General features: G+C 33.4%; 2 protein-coding genes across 3 annotated transcripts; one reads left to right on the forward strand and one right to left on the reverse strand.

Annotated features, from left to right (window-relative positions):
- Positions 1-615: 615 nt before the first annotated feature.
- Positions 616-6,395, forward strand: LOC145037095 (protein DA1-related 1-like). Of its 2 annotated transcripts, none has more exons than XM_078985664.1 (12): positions 616-792; positions 1,029-1,164; positions 1,515-1,657; positions 1,735-2,038; positions 2,116-2,293; positions 3,007-3,127; positions 3,231-3,314; positions 3,574-3,906; positions 4,507-4,569; positions 4,657-4,772; positions 5,659-5,717; positions 5,822-6,395. In XM_078985664.1, exons 3-12 carry the CDS (start codon positions 1,541-1,543, stop codon positions 6,151-6,153), a joined length of 1,707 nt encoding a protein of 568 aa, XP_078841790.1. In that variant the 5' UTR covers positions 616-792; positions 1,029-1,164; positions 1,515-1,540; the 3' UTR covers positions 6,154-6,395. The 2 variants fall into 2 exon arrangements, with proteins under 2 accessions (XP_078841790.1, XP_078841791.1); XM_078985665.1 differs by lacking the exon at positions 616-792 and adding an exon at positions 821-944.
- Positions 6,396-7,049: 654 nt separating this feature from the next.
- On the reverse strand, positions 7,050-8,497 carry LOC145037096 (uncharacterized). Its single transcript, XM_078985666.1, has 2 exons — positions 8,359-8,497; positions 7,050-7,973 (listed from the first exon to the last, which is right to left on the reverse strand). The coding sequence occupies exon 2, from the start codon at positions 7,935-7,937 to the stop codon at positions 7,263-7,265; it is 675 nt and encodes a 224-aa protein (XP_078841792.1). The 5' UTR covers positions 7,938-7,973; positions 8,359-8,497; the 3' UTR covers positions 7,050-7,262.
- Positions 8,498-17,403: the final 8,906 nt, after the last annotated feature.

Here is a 17,403-nt window from a genome sequence, read left to right on the forward strand (position 1 = left end):
AGTATTTTTAGGTTCGGAATGCACCAAATACGCAACAAAATTATATCTTAAGACCGATCGAATTAGAAAAAAGTAACAAAATGCATCAATTACCCTAAACTACAGGGACAATTCGCATAATTTACTAAGAAAAAGACAAGGATGAAATGAAGGTGAAACAAAAAGATAAAAATGATGAAAATGGAATATGACTAAAGGTATGTGGACTTTTAAAAAGAAAAAGACAAAATTACCCTTGAATGCAAGTAACATGAGACGTTTTAACCGAAAGAAAACAAATAATACAAGAATCGAATGTGTAAAATGGTGCGAGTTAAACAAATAGTAAATCACCAAGGCATAATTAACCTCAAACACAAAGGCAATTTGTTCAATTTACACTATCTTTTACAATTTATTCAATTTAAAATATATATGAGAAAAACATTAGTGCAACAAAAGGTGAAATGCATGCGTGCAAGTGACTTTTTCAGTAGCCTCTCCCATCTAAAAGGGATCATACTCACCGACCCACTAACCCACCACAAAAAAAGCTCATTCCTTTTTTTTTATTTTCTTATATATCTTTATCAATAAATCCAATACTTATTAACAATAATTAATCACAAAATTATGCTTATGTCTCCCAAATTAGTCAAAGAATAGACAAACCCCATATTTTATCTTCTTCCCCTCTGTCATCAATGGATGAAAAATAGTAGGCAATTCCAATCAAAATTTTGACCTGTAATGGCCTAATCATAGATATATTTGGGGGCAAAAAGGTCCCACATCAAGAACTGACACAAACTGGTAAATTTCAATCCCCATTTGCCGATTTTGATTCTACTCTTTCGAATTATGATGATTTATTTATGATTAAAAGTTTGAATTTTTCAAACTGTTTTCATGATTCTACTCTGTTCCCTTTTGCTTGGCGTAGGCTTTAAGTAGTTCCAATCATTGTCGTCTTCTTTACTCTGATGTTTCTCTTTCTTCTTCACCTGTAAATTCTCGATTTTAATCATCTGTGATGTTGTTTTCATCAGGTGTTATGGGTATAAATGGAATGTGGGAAATCGCGAATTTGGATTATGATATTGATGTTTAAGCTCTTTTGGTGATTATGTTTATAATCGAACTGGATTCGTGTGATCATCCATGGTTTCACTAGAGGTTTTGAAGGTGAGATTTTCGATTATTTTTATTGATTATGAATTTGATGTCGGAAAACAGACAAAGTCTATCTGGAAGATGCTTATTTTTTTTTATTTAAATTTTTTGTTGGTGGAAGTTGAAATCACATATGGATTATTAATTACAATTTTCTTTTGCTTCAATTGAATATTTACGCCATTGCTTTGCTGTGATTGAGGTGTTCATGCAATTATTGATATAGCTTATTCATTGAAATAAAATTTCCTTCTGATCAATTAACTTATGCTAATCGGGTAATTCAAAATTGTTAATTTCTTGTAATTGGGTATTTTATTAAATGTGTGTTTATGTATAATTTTGAGGTTTATGGAATGCAGAAAAACAGAGTCCCAAATTTTGTGTGATGGGTTGTTTGGCAAAGATTCTTAGGGGGTTTGGTTTGAGTGATAAAATCTCAGGGAAACACCATGGAAGATATGGAGATGAAGAAGGAATCTTGGAGTCTAATCCAACAACCTTGGTAATCAGTGATTCCATTCCCCTGTTTTCTTTGATTTTATGTGTAGTTTTCATTATTTGGTTATTTTGATGATGTAGGAGACATTATCGGACTTTGATAGTGAAGAAATTGATCGAGCAATTGCGCTTTCCCTTTTAGAAGAAGATGCAAGAAGCACCATTTCTGTTGCAGAAGAAGATAGCAATGAACATGATGATGATGAGGATGAGGATGATGATGATGGTGATGATGGTGGTGGTGGTGATGGTGATAATGATGGGTCAATTTCATGTGAAGAAGATGATGAAAAACGAGCGAGTTCTTGTCTAGAAGAAGATGGAACGGAATCGGAATTGGAATCAGATTCCGATTCCGAAGAAGATAAAGGAAAAAAAGTAATTGGTGAGTAGCAATGTTTTTAATTTTAATAACTCTTGTGAGAATAGTTTATTTATGGATTCCAATGTTGATTTTGTTAGATGATGATGATGATGAGGAGGACGATGATGATGATGATGATGATGATTCTCATATAGAGGAAGACGAAGAGCTTGCCAAGGCTCTTGAAGCAAGTTTGAATGTGGATATTTCACCACCACAGAATGATTATGGAAACATGATTCCGCCTTTGTCGTACTCCAATTCCGGTGGATACAGGTATATGGAGAACTCATTCGTGTTATTAATCATAATTGTTATGTTCATCTCACTCCAATTAACAAACAAAAGAATGAGTGCTTGTTTAGTTGAGAATCTTATGGATTCCAACGGAATCGGAATTGTAATTCCATTCCAAGAATAATTTAATTCCGTTGGAATCCTTTAAACACCACTTGTGATGGACTTCATCTATCATAATGTGATTTGGAAAGAATTTGATTGCAAGCATTTGTCTCGTAATTTTTTTTTTTATTTGAAATGAATGAAATATATATATATATATATATGTCAAAGAAATTCGGGTATGAAGAAATTAGAAATCATAATTCTTCATGTGCAGAATTGGCAAACTATATAAATGAAATGAAATGGATTTAACTTTTTTTTTTATTAAATAATTATTAATTTATATAGATGACTATCTTTAATTTATTTATTCCAATGTACATAATAAGGATATCAAAAAATAGGATTTAATTCCTACGTACCTTTTGTACCTTTTTAGGAATGTTGAAATCCATTTGGCAAAATTATGTTACATCCATTTGTCAACAAAACGCAATGGAACGGACCTCGTTGAAATAATTAAAAAAATAAAAAATTATACATACTTACATTAAGCAAATTGTATTTAGATATAAATAAAAAAAATTGAAAATATTGCATTTACTTTTCATTATTAAATTTCATTTCATACCCCTAAATTACAGGATATGTGCTGGATGCAATGTAGAAATCGGCCATGGAAGATTCCTAAGTTGCATGGAAGGAGTTTGGCATCCCGAATGTTTCCGTTGTCATGCTTGCAATCTACCAATATCTGATTATGAGGTCTAACTTTAACAAAATAATAATAATAATAATAATATCAATATAAAATAAAAATCCATGATTAATTTGAGATTACAAGTTAAATTGAAATGTTTTTATACAGTTCTCCATGTCTGAAAACCGACCATTTCACCTATCATGCTATAAAGAACACCATCACCCAAGATGTGACGTATGCAAAAACTTTGTAAGTTTGTTTCAATCTTTAATTTTGTTTGTTTTTTGGATCTAAATAAAATTCGGGTACCTATAATAAAATAATATATAACAAATTTATAATTGTACATTGTATTAATATAGAAATTTAAAGGTAAATTCATTTCGTTACTACAAACCAATAAAAACATGATCAATAATATAATGAATCATTTCTTAACCTTTTCAATTCCGTTCTTTAGTCATTCTATTACATTAGATAAACTTACAAATTTCAACTATTTGTGTAGATTCCAACGAATGGAAATGGATTGATTGAATATAGGGCGCATCCTTTTTGGGCACAAAAGTATTGTCCATCACATGAGCATGATGGGACTCCTAGATGTTGTAGTTGTGAAAGAATGGAGACAAGAGACACGAAATATTTGTTATTAGATGATGGTAGAAAGCTATGCTTGGAGTGCCTTGATTCCGCTATAATGGATACTCATGAATGCCAACCACTTTATCTTGAAATCCAAGATTTTTATGAAGGATTGAACATGAAAATTGAGCAACAAGTTCCATTGTTGTTGGTTGAAAGACAAGCTCTAAATGAAGCCATGGAAGGCGAAAAAAATGTGAGTAAATTCCGTATGTAGTTTTTTAGGTCTTGTTTCGTATAACGAAATTGAGAAGAAATGGAATTGGTGATTCCATCGGAATAGAAAATGAATGAATGGAATCAAGATGGGAATGGAATGAAAAAACAATTTGTTTCGTCGATCAAACAAAATGGACGATTCATATGAAAATTCATTTCATTCTTGCATGATCATGGAATGTAATGACTCATTCCATTACCTTCTTTATTACGCCCACTATCTATATCTCATTCCTCACATCATTTTGTGCAAATCCAACAAAACAAATCCATCCCATTTTATTAGTTTTCATTTTTTTTTTTCAAACCAAAAAAATGCAATATAATTTTAATTATTTATGTAACTTCAAATGAATTTTTTTTTTAAGATTTACAATTTAATTTCCAAAACGTTTCTATAAAACTATTTGATTCTAATAATTTTTTCTTATGTTTAATTTTTATAGTTGTAAATATAAAATTTATTAATTATAATACATTCATCTATAGTGTAGGACTAAAATAATACATCGTGTTTAATTTTCGTTTTCAATGTCATTTTTTATATTTTATATATTTAATCCTTATTTGATGGCAGGGTCATCATCACATGCCCGAAACTAGAGGACTTTGTCTATCAGAGGAACAAACTATCAGCACTGTATGAACATCAACACTAACTATTTTATTGTTATTATTATTTTTTTAATTTTCTGTTTTATTTTTATTTAATTTACTAAAAATACAGATAACAAAACGACCAAGAGTTGGGGCAGGACGTCTAATTGACATGTTTACAGAACCTTATAAGCTAATTCGTCGATGTGAAGTCACAGCCATTCTCATCTTATACAGTCTCCCTAGGTAATTAATTCCTCATTCTTTTTGAGTAAATTACACTTTTGGTCCTTGATTTTGTTTAAAAACTATAGGTTTGGTCCGAAACTATTTTCTCTTACAATTTTGGTGCCTATAACTAGTTTGATCCCTAAATTTGTTCAAAGATCGTACTTTTAATAGTTTTCTCTTGCGATTTTTGTAACTATAGGGACCAAAACTATTATAAGGATTGAAAATATGGACCAAAATAGCAAGAGGAAACTATTTAATCTTGGGACAACAATTTAATTTATGCTTGTTTTTTTTTTATAGAAAATCTCTGATAAAATCCTAATATTTTAGGTGAGTGTACGGTTTAATCTTAATTTATATTTTTTAAACAGAAAAGTCTTGATTTTTTTTATATATTTTGCCCAAATTAACGAAACGGTTTTTATCTTTTTTCAACAAAAAATGACAGATTATTGTATAAAATTAGATAATTAAAACTTTTATGTTAAAAAAATAAATGTTAAAACTAAACCATACATTAACTCAAAATATTAAGACAGGAGATTTTCTTTTTTTAATCATAGACTAAACTACAACTTTCGTCCCTACAATCTTTAAAAGATACAAATTCAGACTAGATATTTTGATTTGTTGCGAGAATGGTCCCTTAAATGTTGTTTCATACTTTCATTGCATGATTCCTCCCTAGCCATTGAAAGGGGGTTTTTAAAGGCCGAACGAAACATGTTATGATGCAATAAGATTATGTTTTAGGGACCGTATTTGAAACAAATTAAACATCTGGACTAGAATCGTAACTTTTTAAATAATACAGCGATGAAAATTGTAAATATTTATTTATTTATTTATTTATTTTTTATTATATGAGTTATAACAAAAAAATACTTCATAAATTCAGGTTATTGACCGGTTCAATATTGGCTCACGAAATGATGCACGCATGGCTCCGGCTTAAAGGCTCGTTCTTTTTTCTTTTTCATGTTTTCTATGTGGATAATGAAAAAATCGATTTGTTTTGGGTTTTTTTTTTTCTCATGGAGGGTAAAATTGGAATTTAACAGGGTTCTCTAACATTCCACCTAACGTTGAAGAAGGAATCTGTCAAGTTTTAGCTCACATGTGGTTGGATTCAGAGATTATGGCTGGTTCTGGTAGCTCAAATATTGCTTCCACGTCATCATCTTCTTCATCTACAACTGTTGCCACGTCATCAAAAAAAGGAAAAAGGTCTGATTTTGAGAAGCAACTTGGTGAGTTTTTTAAACACCAAATTGAAACGGACACCTCAGCAGCTTATGGTGATGGGTTTAGAGAAGGGAATAAATCCGTGCTTAAATATGGCCTTAGAACCACTCTTGATCATATTCGACTTACTGGAACATTTCCTTGCTAGTTTAAAAAAAAAAAAAAAAAAAAAAAAAAAGGATTTATTAGATAATGGAATTATAGAATTGTTTACAAATATATATAAATTTATATATATGTATAGGGAAAAGAAAAGAATATAAATGAAGAAGCATGTATATGTTTTTTTTTTTTTTTTTTTGTTGTTGTTTTTGTTGGACAAGACTATTGTACAAACTTTATAAGGCTATTTTGATGATAAGAATGAGGAGGATAATCATGTCTTTTGTAGATATGGAGAACAAATCTATCTCTCAACCTTTTAGTAGGAAAAATATTAAGGCTATTTTGATGACGGGGGCATTCTCGTCTTTTGCATATATCAAGGCTACTTTTATGATGAGGATGGTATTTACATCTTTTGTACATATCGAGAGCGTGTTGTTTAATCTTTTTGAGTGAAAAAAAAAAAAGTTAAGTCTATATTCATGACAAGGGCATTCACGTATTTTGCACATATTATAACGAGTTGTCCAATCTTTTGAGTGAAAAATTAAAATTAAGGCTATATTACAGACAAGGAAGAACATTCACATCTTTTGCATATATCAAAAGCGATTTGTCCGATCTTTTTTGAGTGAAAAAGAAAATTAAGGTTAAATTGAAGACAAAGAAGAGCATTCATGTCTTTTGCACATATCGAAAGAAAGTTTTTCAATAGGAAAAAAATTAAGGCTATTTTGATAACCAAGAAGGATATTTACGTATTTTGCACATATCAAGAGCGAGTTGTTAACTTGTTATCGAACTTTTTCAAGTGTGACAAAAAAAAATTAAGCTATTTTAATGATGAAGAGGGCATTCACGTCTATTTTACATATTAAGGGATACAAGTGATAGACAAAGATAAGAAAATTAAACAAGTGATAGACAAAGATAAGAAAATTAAACAAGATACAAATTGTAATTGCATTTTATAGAATCTTTATCGTTCAACTACAGAATTCATAATTCATAAACGAAAAGAACATATAATCATTCTATATCTTTTACACGATATAGAATCATATTATATAGCGCAATTACAAAGTTATTAATTATTATTATATGAACACAACACTAACAACCTTCTCTAACTTCAAGATCAAATACATCACTTTACAAGATCATCACAAGAACAATAAAGATCCCAATCATCAAAAGCAACGTCTTCAAAAGATTATACTCTTGATTCCCTCTCCTCGAATGAAAAATCTCATGAACATGATGTCCACCATGAAACCCACTCGAAAACCTAGGCCCATATCCATGTCTAATCGGCCCATATTGTAAAGGATTTTGAAACCCATGAACTTGCATATCAAGTAAAGAAGGAAACAAACCTCCGATTCCTGAAGACATAGCAAAATTCCCAAATCTTGCAGAAGCCATTGGAACAAATCCTCCAAATCCAAAATTCGGGAAGTTTGTAGCGTTATCTTGGGCAGGTGGGGCAGTTTCAGGTCGCTGCCCGGATGGTCTATGTGGGATTTCGAATTCGGGCAGGGGTTTTGACCGAGGGTCGGTTTGGGTTTTTCCTCTTCCGTATAAAGGGACTAATTTGTCTTGTTGAATTAGGGCTTTGCATACTGGACATTCTTGTGAACGAGAGTGAATGTGAAGCCATTTGTATAGACATGGCCAACAAAAGAGATGACCACATAAGGTGACGATTGGATCTTCAGCTAATTCGAAGCAAATATTGCATTCGAAATCACCAGCATCGTTTGTGGTTGTGTTTGATGATGGAGTTTCTTGTGGCTTCCTTGTTGATTCGCTGATATTACTCGACATTTTTGAAACTGTGTGTGCACATTGACTAAAGTACCCCTGGGAATTTTACTTTTCGAGTTAGTATTTACAAATTTGATGAACTGTATGAAATTATTAAATTATAGAGATAGAGATGCTACACAGCTTAACGTGTTTGTTTGATTTGGAATCTACTCTAGATAATTAAGAAGAAGCAACATATTGATTCCGGAATGAAAAAGCAAATCGCAATTCAACATAAGGAGAAGGCAAAAACTAAACTAATATCGACAACTGAGTAAATTGAATCTAATATGTTTACGAATTGAATAACAAGTCGACTAATTTAGGCATAGATCATCAAGGACTACACAAAATTTAACATTAATCATTATAGAGAGCAGAATTAGATAAGAGAGCATATCAAAGGGAGACAGATGAAGGGAAACAAGTAATCAATTACCTCTGTAGATGGGGGAATGGATCGAAATTAGGGTTTGTGATTGTTGAGAGAGAGAGAGAGAGAGAGAGAGAGAGAGAGAGTCTACACAATAACACGGAATTTGGGATTTGATTGAAAAACAAAGTCAAGAGAGTCGGAAGACGGAAGGGGTGATTGATTCGAGGTGGCTCCGACTCGACCCGAGATTCTAATGTATACGGATCCGCGATTTCTGTATTGTAATTTTTAACTACTGTCTAAGAGAACAGAATACAATATTACAACCGAGAAAAAAAATAGAGTAAATTACACGATTGGTCCTTCTGGTTTTGGATAACATGTCCGTTTGGTACTTATCTTTTTTTTTTTTAGTAGGGGCTATATTCGACAAATGTTTTTGTTACATGTTTAGCTTGGATTAACCTTCTATCTTATTTAACCTTTTAAAATCCCCTACCTGCAAGGAATGTAAGGGTATTTTTTTTTTTTTTCTCTTTTAGATCATATTACATCAGTTTGAGGATCTTAGGATGCTGAAACATTTCAATTAAGCTCTGGAATCAACACTTGAATACTCATTATCAGCTGAAAAAAAAAAAAAAAAAAAAAAATCCATAACACATATCAAACAAAAAAACCTTAAATTCAACCCCTTAAAGTTGTAGAAACTATAATTGTTACTTGACGGATATGTGCGATAATGGCATAAATTGACGCTGGTCATAGATATTGGGGATGAAAGTGGGTCCAAACCCGGAACGTTGGACCCGGACTCGAACCCGGACATGGAAAATTCGGAAACCGGATTGGAACCAAAAATTGAAAATTAGAACCAACATCGTGTATTACCCCGCTCCAGTTCTTTATTTAACATCCTGTTTTAAAACCCGAAATACTCGGTTTTGGTTCCCTCTTTCGAATCCGGTACTAAAACCTGGAATACCCAGTTCGATTCCGGGTATATTTAATCGGTTGGAACCAGAAATTGAAAAGTAGAACCGAAATCGTGTATTATGTCACACCCTCAAAATCGATGAACGGTGGAAACGTTCTGGGGTGGAGGACGTCATGTATAGTATCACAACAATGCAAGTAGTAAACAAACAACAACATCATCCATTGCATTAATAATATAATTTCATACAAGTGTGTTCTGTCAAGTTATATAGACACCAAAAATATACATCAAAATAAAAGAGGAGTCTTGAAAACGCTCCTTCTTCTCAAAATCCAGCACCTATACCTGTCTACTGGTGACCTGAGAATACAAGTTATTTTGAAAGCACGTATCAGCTTTAAAACTGGTGAGATCATAAGTATATTAGTGTCTGCATTTGTATGAAAGCATTTGTAAGATGTTTTGTAAGATGTATTGTGTGTGTTTGTAAAGGTTTTGTGTTTGTTTGATCTACTCTAGAAAACCCTATGTTTCCTACTAAAAGTAGCCTTCTACCAAGGCATCTAGTGTCTGTGCGTGTATCTCTTGTAAAAGTGTGTATTTTCCCAATTCCGACTATTATTAACCAAAAATATAGTTTCTACATTACCGTGTATCCTGTGAATATCACAAAGTAAAATGTAAAGGGAAAATGTTTTAGTACTGTAACGTAGTTTTAAGTAAACTACTGCTATACTAATTACCTTAAACCAATTGTATATTTTAAGGTAACATGTGATCGGCATGTATCTTGCTACCGACTCAATAGTAAAGTGACAATGTAAGATGCCACAAAAATGACGTTTGGCACCCATAGACTTGCAAATCCCACTGTAGCGAGTAGCAAGGTGTAGGATAGTCAATCCAGTATAGATCTATACACAAACTCATACGCTCCCCAATTAAGGAGATTATGATACAAAAATAGTCATGGCAGGTAGTGCCATGCCCTGCTTAATGGCTCACATAACTGTGTTTATGTATATATAATGTATATGTAATGTATATGTGTGCTAGCTGTATTGTGCGTTCTTTATCTATCTAGCATGTATGTTTGTTTCTCGTCATAGTGTCTATTGTTTGTTTCTCCTCACTCTGTTTCATGTGTGATTCTCATCATAGTATGTATTGACTCATGTATGAACTAACTCATTGTATGTTTCATTGTTCTAGTAATAGTATCTTCCTAAACTACCCCTATGGTAGCTTACTAGTAAAGTATGAACATGTCTGTATGCCCTTGCTACCCAAGGGCATGGATTTGGATGAAAGAAATAACCTTTTATATCTATATACATATACATAATATATAACTAGGATTCAAACGACCTTCGGACAACTAACCTTGATACCCTAAGACCATATCAAACAAGAACAGGAAGCAGGGTAGACTAGCAGTCCTAAGTCCTTTCAATCCTACTTATATAACTATATTTATACAAATACACAGAATATAAGTTTAAAAGAGTTTAAGTAAAAGTATTTGACCATTGAGGAGTTTGTAAGACAATTTGACGTAAAACAGTTTGATAAACAGGTTGGAAAGTAAGTAAACAATTTGCTTGGTAGTAATCAATCACATGTGATTGATATAATAACTATAATTGTTCAACTTGTATCCCCCCCCCCCCATAAAAACATTTTAAAGGTTATTTTAGGGGTATGAACTCACCTGTAGTGAGTGGTTCTGATGACAATGTTGGATCTGTTGCTAAGTATCAAGTGGTGACTTGAGTACACACGCGAATCCTATTTAGCATATATTGGCACATATATGAATATAATTAGTGTTATGAACAACTAATTAACGAATTGGGACCACCTTTGGGACTAGTAAACACTTATATTGAAGTGTTACAACCATAAATGATTGTACGAAGGGTTAAAAAGGCTATACAAGAGAGTGTATGGCCAAAATACACAATATAAGTGTGTGTGCGGCCAGGTGTGCTGCCAGGACATGTGTACGGCCATGTGTGCTGGCAAGACATGTGTGCGGCCTGGTGTGCTGCCAGAAACATGGTGTTCTTGGTGTTCGTGGTGTTCTTGGTGAAAGATGTTACCTTTCCGGATGATATTTGAGAGGATTTTTCGAGTCCTAGCTTTGTAGAAGTGTAAGAAATGATCAAAATGACCAAGGATAGTATATATATATATAAGGGTGTGTGCGGGTGGAGGTGTGTGTGGTTGGCCTGTGTGCGACTGGATGGCTGCACACACTAGTGTGCGGCCGCACACACCAGTTTTGGTGTGATTGGCTCGTTTTGCCAATGCTACAACCAAACTAACCCATCCTCCGACACGTAACTCAATTATACTAAGCTTTAAGCACTCTTTTAGAACCAAAACTTCATTATAAAATAGCAAAACGAAGCTAACTTTGATATAAAAGAAGAATGTAAGCTAGAAATTTCGGGATGTCACATCATCCCCTCCTTAGAAGGAATTTCGTCCCGAAATTAGAATTTAAACAATTTAAGTAATTACCAGCAATTAAGTAATAAGATGAGGGTATTTTAGTTTCATCTGATCCTCTCATTCCCAAGTGAATTCGTGTCCTCACTTGGCGTTCCAACGAACCTTCACTATTGGGATACGACTTTGTTTCTTTTTCTTAACCTCTCGGTCCATGATCTCTACTGGTTCTTCCACAAAATTGAGGCTCTCGTTGATCTCGATCTCGTCGAGTGGGATTACAAAAGTCTTGTCGGACAAACACTTTTTCAAGTTCGATACGTGGAAGGTAGAATATACGTTACTAAGTTCGTTCGGTAGATTGAATTTGTAAGCTACTTGGCCGATTCTAGAAAGAATCTTGAAAGGCCCAATGTACCTTGGATTTAGCTTTCCACGCTTTCCAAAGCGTATCAAGCCCTTCCAGGGTGAGACCTTCAATAGGACACGATCGCCCACTTGGAATTCCAATGGTTTTCTACGTTTATCAACGTAGCTTTTCTGTCGGTCTATGGAGGCTTTCAATCGTTCACGGATCTGAACGATCTTCTCCGTCGTTTCCTGTATGATCTTCGGACCTGTGAGAGTGCTTTCAGGAACTCATCCTTTAGCTAACTGGGTATCACCTACCTCAGCCCAGCACAGAGGGGATCTGCACTTGCGGCCATAGAGGGCCTCGAAGGGAGCAACCTTTATGCTTGTGTGATAACTGTTGTTGTAGGAAAATTCGACAAGGGGTAAATGAGTATCCCATGTCTTCCCAAAGTCGATCACGCAGGCTCGCAACATATCTTCCAAGGTTTGAATAGTCCTCTCACTTTGTCCGTCTGTCTGCGGATGGTAGGCTGTACGAATAAACATTTGTTTTGTGTTGCATGTTCAAAGGACTTATTCATCACTAAAAATCATTCAAAAATTATTTTGAACTCTTAATATAATTTATTAATAGGAACAAAAAGATCTTGATTCAAAAGTCTTTGTAACATGTTGCAAAAATTGTCAAAGTAACATCAATAATCATTACATAAATCACAAGAACCAAGTTTTCTCTATAAATTTTATTGAGCCTTTAGGCATGGTTTTCAACATCAAAAATAAGAAAACAATTTTTTATTGTTATTAAATTGTATGAAGATGCGGTCTGGAAATTTTCAGCTTAATATATATTTTCTTTATTTTTGTATGAAAATAATAAGAAAATAGAGTGTTAAATCATATAAAATACTTACACTAGTAACTAAATTTTGGGAAAAATTCTTGGATGATTCTTTAAGTTAATAAACATCTCCCATGAAGTTTCAATGACTTTTGTTACTGTTTATATGGTTTTTAATTTTCTTTTTATTTAGCTCTAATAAATCTTAAAACAACTTTAGGTGAACTGAAAATATTATTTCTTATTTTTCACAGCTTGTACCCTATATTTCAGAGTTAGAAAAATATTTTGGGAATTTTTCACATTGTATATCTATTTTTCCATGACTTTTGTGTTTATAATGAATTAAAAGAGGAAAAATAGTTTTACTAATCCAAAATTAATAAAAATTTACCAAAAACTCTTATAATATGTTAGGATGATAAATAATTTTTTTGATGATTTTTATCTTCTGTATGCTATTTTTATTCTATTTTCCCAAGATTTAATACACTTAAATGTACAAAAATCATAAAATTTGGTTAAACAGTTTATAAATCCATTTTTATATTTTTCCCATCTTAATAATATTTAATAACAGTAATACAAAACGTTTGGGTAATTTTGGAAACGTATTTCTATTTTTCATGAATTTGTATCTATTTAGAAGATTAAATATATGAAAAATGGTTATACATATTCATAATCCATGAAAATTTATCTAGAAGTCTTTTAGTACATTTAGAACCAAAATCTGAAGTTTGGTAATTTATATTAACTGTTTAGCATTTTTCATGATTTTATGGTTATTCAAGAAACAAAATTCGTGAAAAATAGTCAGACAAATCAAAAATTCAAGAAAAATTATCTTGAGGTCTTTGACTTCAATTAAAACTGAAATGCAAACTTTGGGAAATTTTAGAACTAAATTAATTTAGTTTTTGAATATTTAATCATTGGAATACCTCTTAAAATGTTAAATATTAGCATTTCAATAACGGCAAATTTCCACTTAAATTGTTATATAACAATTGATTCATTGAAATTAAATTTTCACAGAAAAATGTTTGTAACTTATCAATATTAAATTTTGACACAATATTGGCATAATTCTATTGTAGTAGTAAGTATACTAGTGTTAGATTTCGATTAGAGACTCACTAGTGAATACCATTATTGTAGGAATCGATAGTGGTACAAGTGGAACTTAGCTCAAGACATCATTTGCATCATCTCAATGCATATTGTGAGTATTCACCAATCCCCTATTTTCGGTTTTTAAATGTTTTGTGGTGGAAAAACATGTATAGAAAAACTATTATTTGCATGTTGTATTTAAATTGATTTGTATCAATCATGATTGCTATTGTATTGCTATGTCTCTCTATGTATGTCTATGCAACACGGAACATGAGAACTTGTCGTACTAAGGCCCTTCCCTTATCTCTAACCATTAACTCTTTGAGCCAATGGTCATTATGGATAGCGCTATTAGGAATTGACAACTCCTCACTCGCCCTATTGCTGGAGCGCATGATACCATATTCATCTATGGAACGATAAGCATAGATCTTGATAGGGCTTCAGTCATAGGTTTGGTTGAGACTCATTGTTTGCTCATACACATACAAACTCGTTTCTCGTTATAGCAATAAACTTGTTATCAATAATACCAATCAACTGGTTTCTCATTATAGCAATAAACTTGTTTATTATTTATAGCAATGAACTTTGTTTCTCATTACAACAATGAACTTTTATTACTGAAAACATATATACATATTTTAAGAATGAAATTGTTTGCTCCTAGTAGTAACGAAATTGATTGCTCATTTTAGAAATGAAACTTGTTTACTCGTTTGAGTAACGAACTTTATCTTCCATGAGAATATGAGTGTTGCATCTTACTTGGGCAACATACTTGATCTCTCATGATGACAAAGAAATTATTTACTCATTTTAACAATATACTTTTATTATCGGAAACTTTTATCAAAACTTTGATTTCAATTCATGGAACCAATATTATTTTGTTTATTTGTGAGTACTCACCAACTATTTTTATAGTTCACACTCGTTTTACATGCTTTTTCAGGAATCATCGAGTAAGTGGAACTTACGGACACTTCACTTTTAGGAGCATTCGCATGTGTTGTATTTCAGTTTACATTGTAATTTCTTTTAAAAGTTGTTCAAACCCATTGTAAAATTTTAATGATTTTTAATACTATGGTTGGTGTTGTCTTTTAACTTTTGCTATGAAACCGTTTGTACTGCCACGCCCTGTGTTTCCGCTTTATCGGGGTGTGACATGCTTCGCACTCTTACATTACTTCCACAATCACACACTAACCTGGTGAATGCTACGACCGCTCTGCATTCTTACATAAATGACCAAAGAACACTATTCTGTGATTAACCCTAAACACCATTGCAACCATAACTGGCTCTCTAGTTGACTTAGGATTATACCATGTTAACTGGCCCTCCTTAATCAAACAATATCTTATCCGCACCACCCAATTAGTCGTTCAAGGCCCTACCGGCCACACATTCGTCTGATCCACACTTACAATCCTAACATATCTTAGATTCTTCCTAACCACAAGGAACCCTGGCACTCCCTCCAAATATACTGATCCAAAAGTCTAAAATGGGCACAAATTCTAAAGTCGATCGACTTGGAACTATCCCCGGTAGCCCAAGTGACCACTCTTCACTTGGATTCATCTACATTCTAATACCTTCATAATCACTGGATTAGATAGCCATCCCACAACCTTCCTACCCAATCACCACCATATTGAGCTTACTGGACTAAGATCCCATTAGCAAACAATATCGGGTGCCCACATCACAAACCAGATGAAGCACTTTATTACTCTCGAAAAATATTGTCGTATCCAAGGTACCTTCCCTTGATACAATTCCACATCATTCTACATTCTCAACTGATGACAAGGAACTCAAAAGACCCACCATTTGAACAGATAGATAATTACTTCAATGTTCTACCTACTACCGAAATAATCCCGAGTCTGCTATAGACCATGAACATGACGATAGGTTGTCACGATCAATAACCTACAATTATACAACTCAAAACCTTCAAAGCAACCCTCGCCCATTGACGATACATAAGAACAACCAACAATCGAGAATGCACTAATAAAAACCCGATAATTCAAAGTTTTCTACTAAATTAAACCCTTGCATAACTACATATACCCAACCCTGAAGTTGATTGACAGATCAACCACTACTTATCTTAGACTATATGTATTAATTTATACATCGAGCTGACAAATCCTTCAACTAGGGATGGAAATGGGCGGGTTTGGGGCGGGGTTGATCATCCTTATCCCCATCATCGAGTTTCTAGCCTCGTCCCCATCCACATCCTCATCCCCTATGGATGGTGGGAATCAAATCCCCCCCCCCCCCCCCAATTTGTATTTTGGGCTTTTCCCCAGCCCATCTCAGGGCCATCCCGAATCTATCAACATAATAAACTCAACTTACAAAAAAAAAAAAAACCAGCTTTAATAAGTGATCAAAACCATATGCCCTAAATAGATTCTGTTTAAATCAATCATAAAGTTTAACAAAACATCAAAACAAAAAGTGTCGATTTGGTATATAGATCGACGAACAAAGTGACGATTGATGAACTCTTGGAATTGGAAACATAATTTGGTATACAGACTCTATCTCTAATGGTCTAATATAGATCAATTCATTTTAGTGGACTTAATTCAAATTCAATAAATGATCGATATACTAATATTATATATATATATATATATATATATATATATATATATATATATACACACACACACACACTAATATTATAGTCATCAAAGTGTGGGCGGCGAGGGTTAGGGGTTGTTATATGCGACTCCAACCCTATCCCTAGTTTTAGCATAATGGGGATCCCCGACCCCGTACGTGGTACCCGTTTTGGTGGGGAATACCCGTCCCCGATTGGGGCGGGTCAATCGGGTTCCCCACCGGGTCGGGTGGAATTTCCATCCTTACCTTCAACAATTGATGCTCAACCCGAGCGATCTAACCACCTCTTAAATAGCTCATCGGCCTTCCCGAAAGGGACCATTGGCTACAACGAGCTCCTTAACCAATAGTTTCATGTCGCGAAGATAAATCATGGATTTCTGAGCACATATATCTGATGGCAACTTGCTTTGCACCCTCGTCTTGAACCAAAGTCTTGCATACCTGAAGTACCAATCCCTGCAACCCATTCCTCTATAACCATGAACTCAAAAAGATCGATGATCTTTCAAGTAGCATGCCTAGTTCTTCCCAATTCGCTTCAAACAATCACCAACTGACGTTGTAGACAAAGCTCACTTCAAACTAATTTCAACCAGATATATACCATCCTTGAATCTTGGAAGGTATAACACAAGACAAGATAATCTCCCAAATAAAGACCCAACAATGTAAAGAAATTTTGAATCTTAGATGGAGACCTCACAAACTTCCCAGTCATAACCGCATCTATCATCAAGAATCC

This window comes from Lactuca saligna, chromosome 3 (genome assembly GCF_052625555.1).
Source record: "Lactuca saligna cultivar CGN05327 chromosome 3, ASM5262555v1, whole genome shotgun sequence".
In the NCBI taxonomy this organism is placed as follows: Eukaryota; Viridiplantae; Streptophyta; class Magnoliopsida; order Asterales; family Asteraceae; genus Lactuca; species Lactuca saligna.

Coding starts and splice junctions, on each gene's coding strand:
- LOC145037095 (XM_078985664.1), top strand. CDS start 1,541: ATGGGTTGTTTGGCAAAGATTCTTAGGGGGTTTGGTTTGAGTGATAAA. Junction 1,658..1,734: donor AGTCTAATCCAACAACCTTG/GTAATCAGTGAT, acceptor TTGATGATGTAG/GAGACATTATCGGACTTTGA. Junction 3,907..4,506: donor CCATGGAAGGCGAAAAAAAT/GTGAGTAAATTC, acceptor ATTTGATGGCAG/GGTCATCATCACATGCCCGA.
- LOC145037096 (XM_078985666.1), bottom strand. CDS start 7,937: ATGTCGAGTAATATCAGCGAATCAACAAGGAAGCCACAAGAAACTCCA.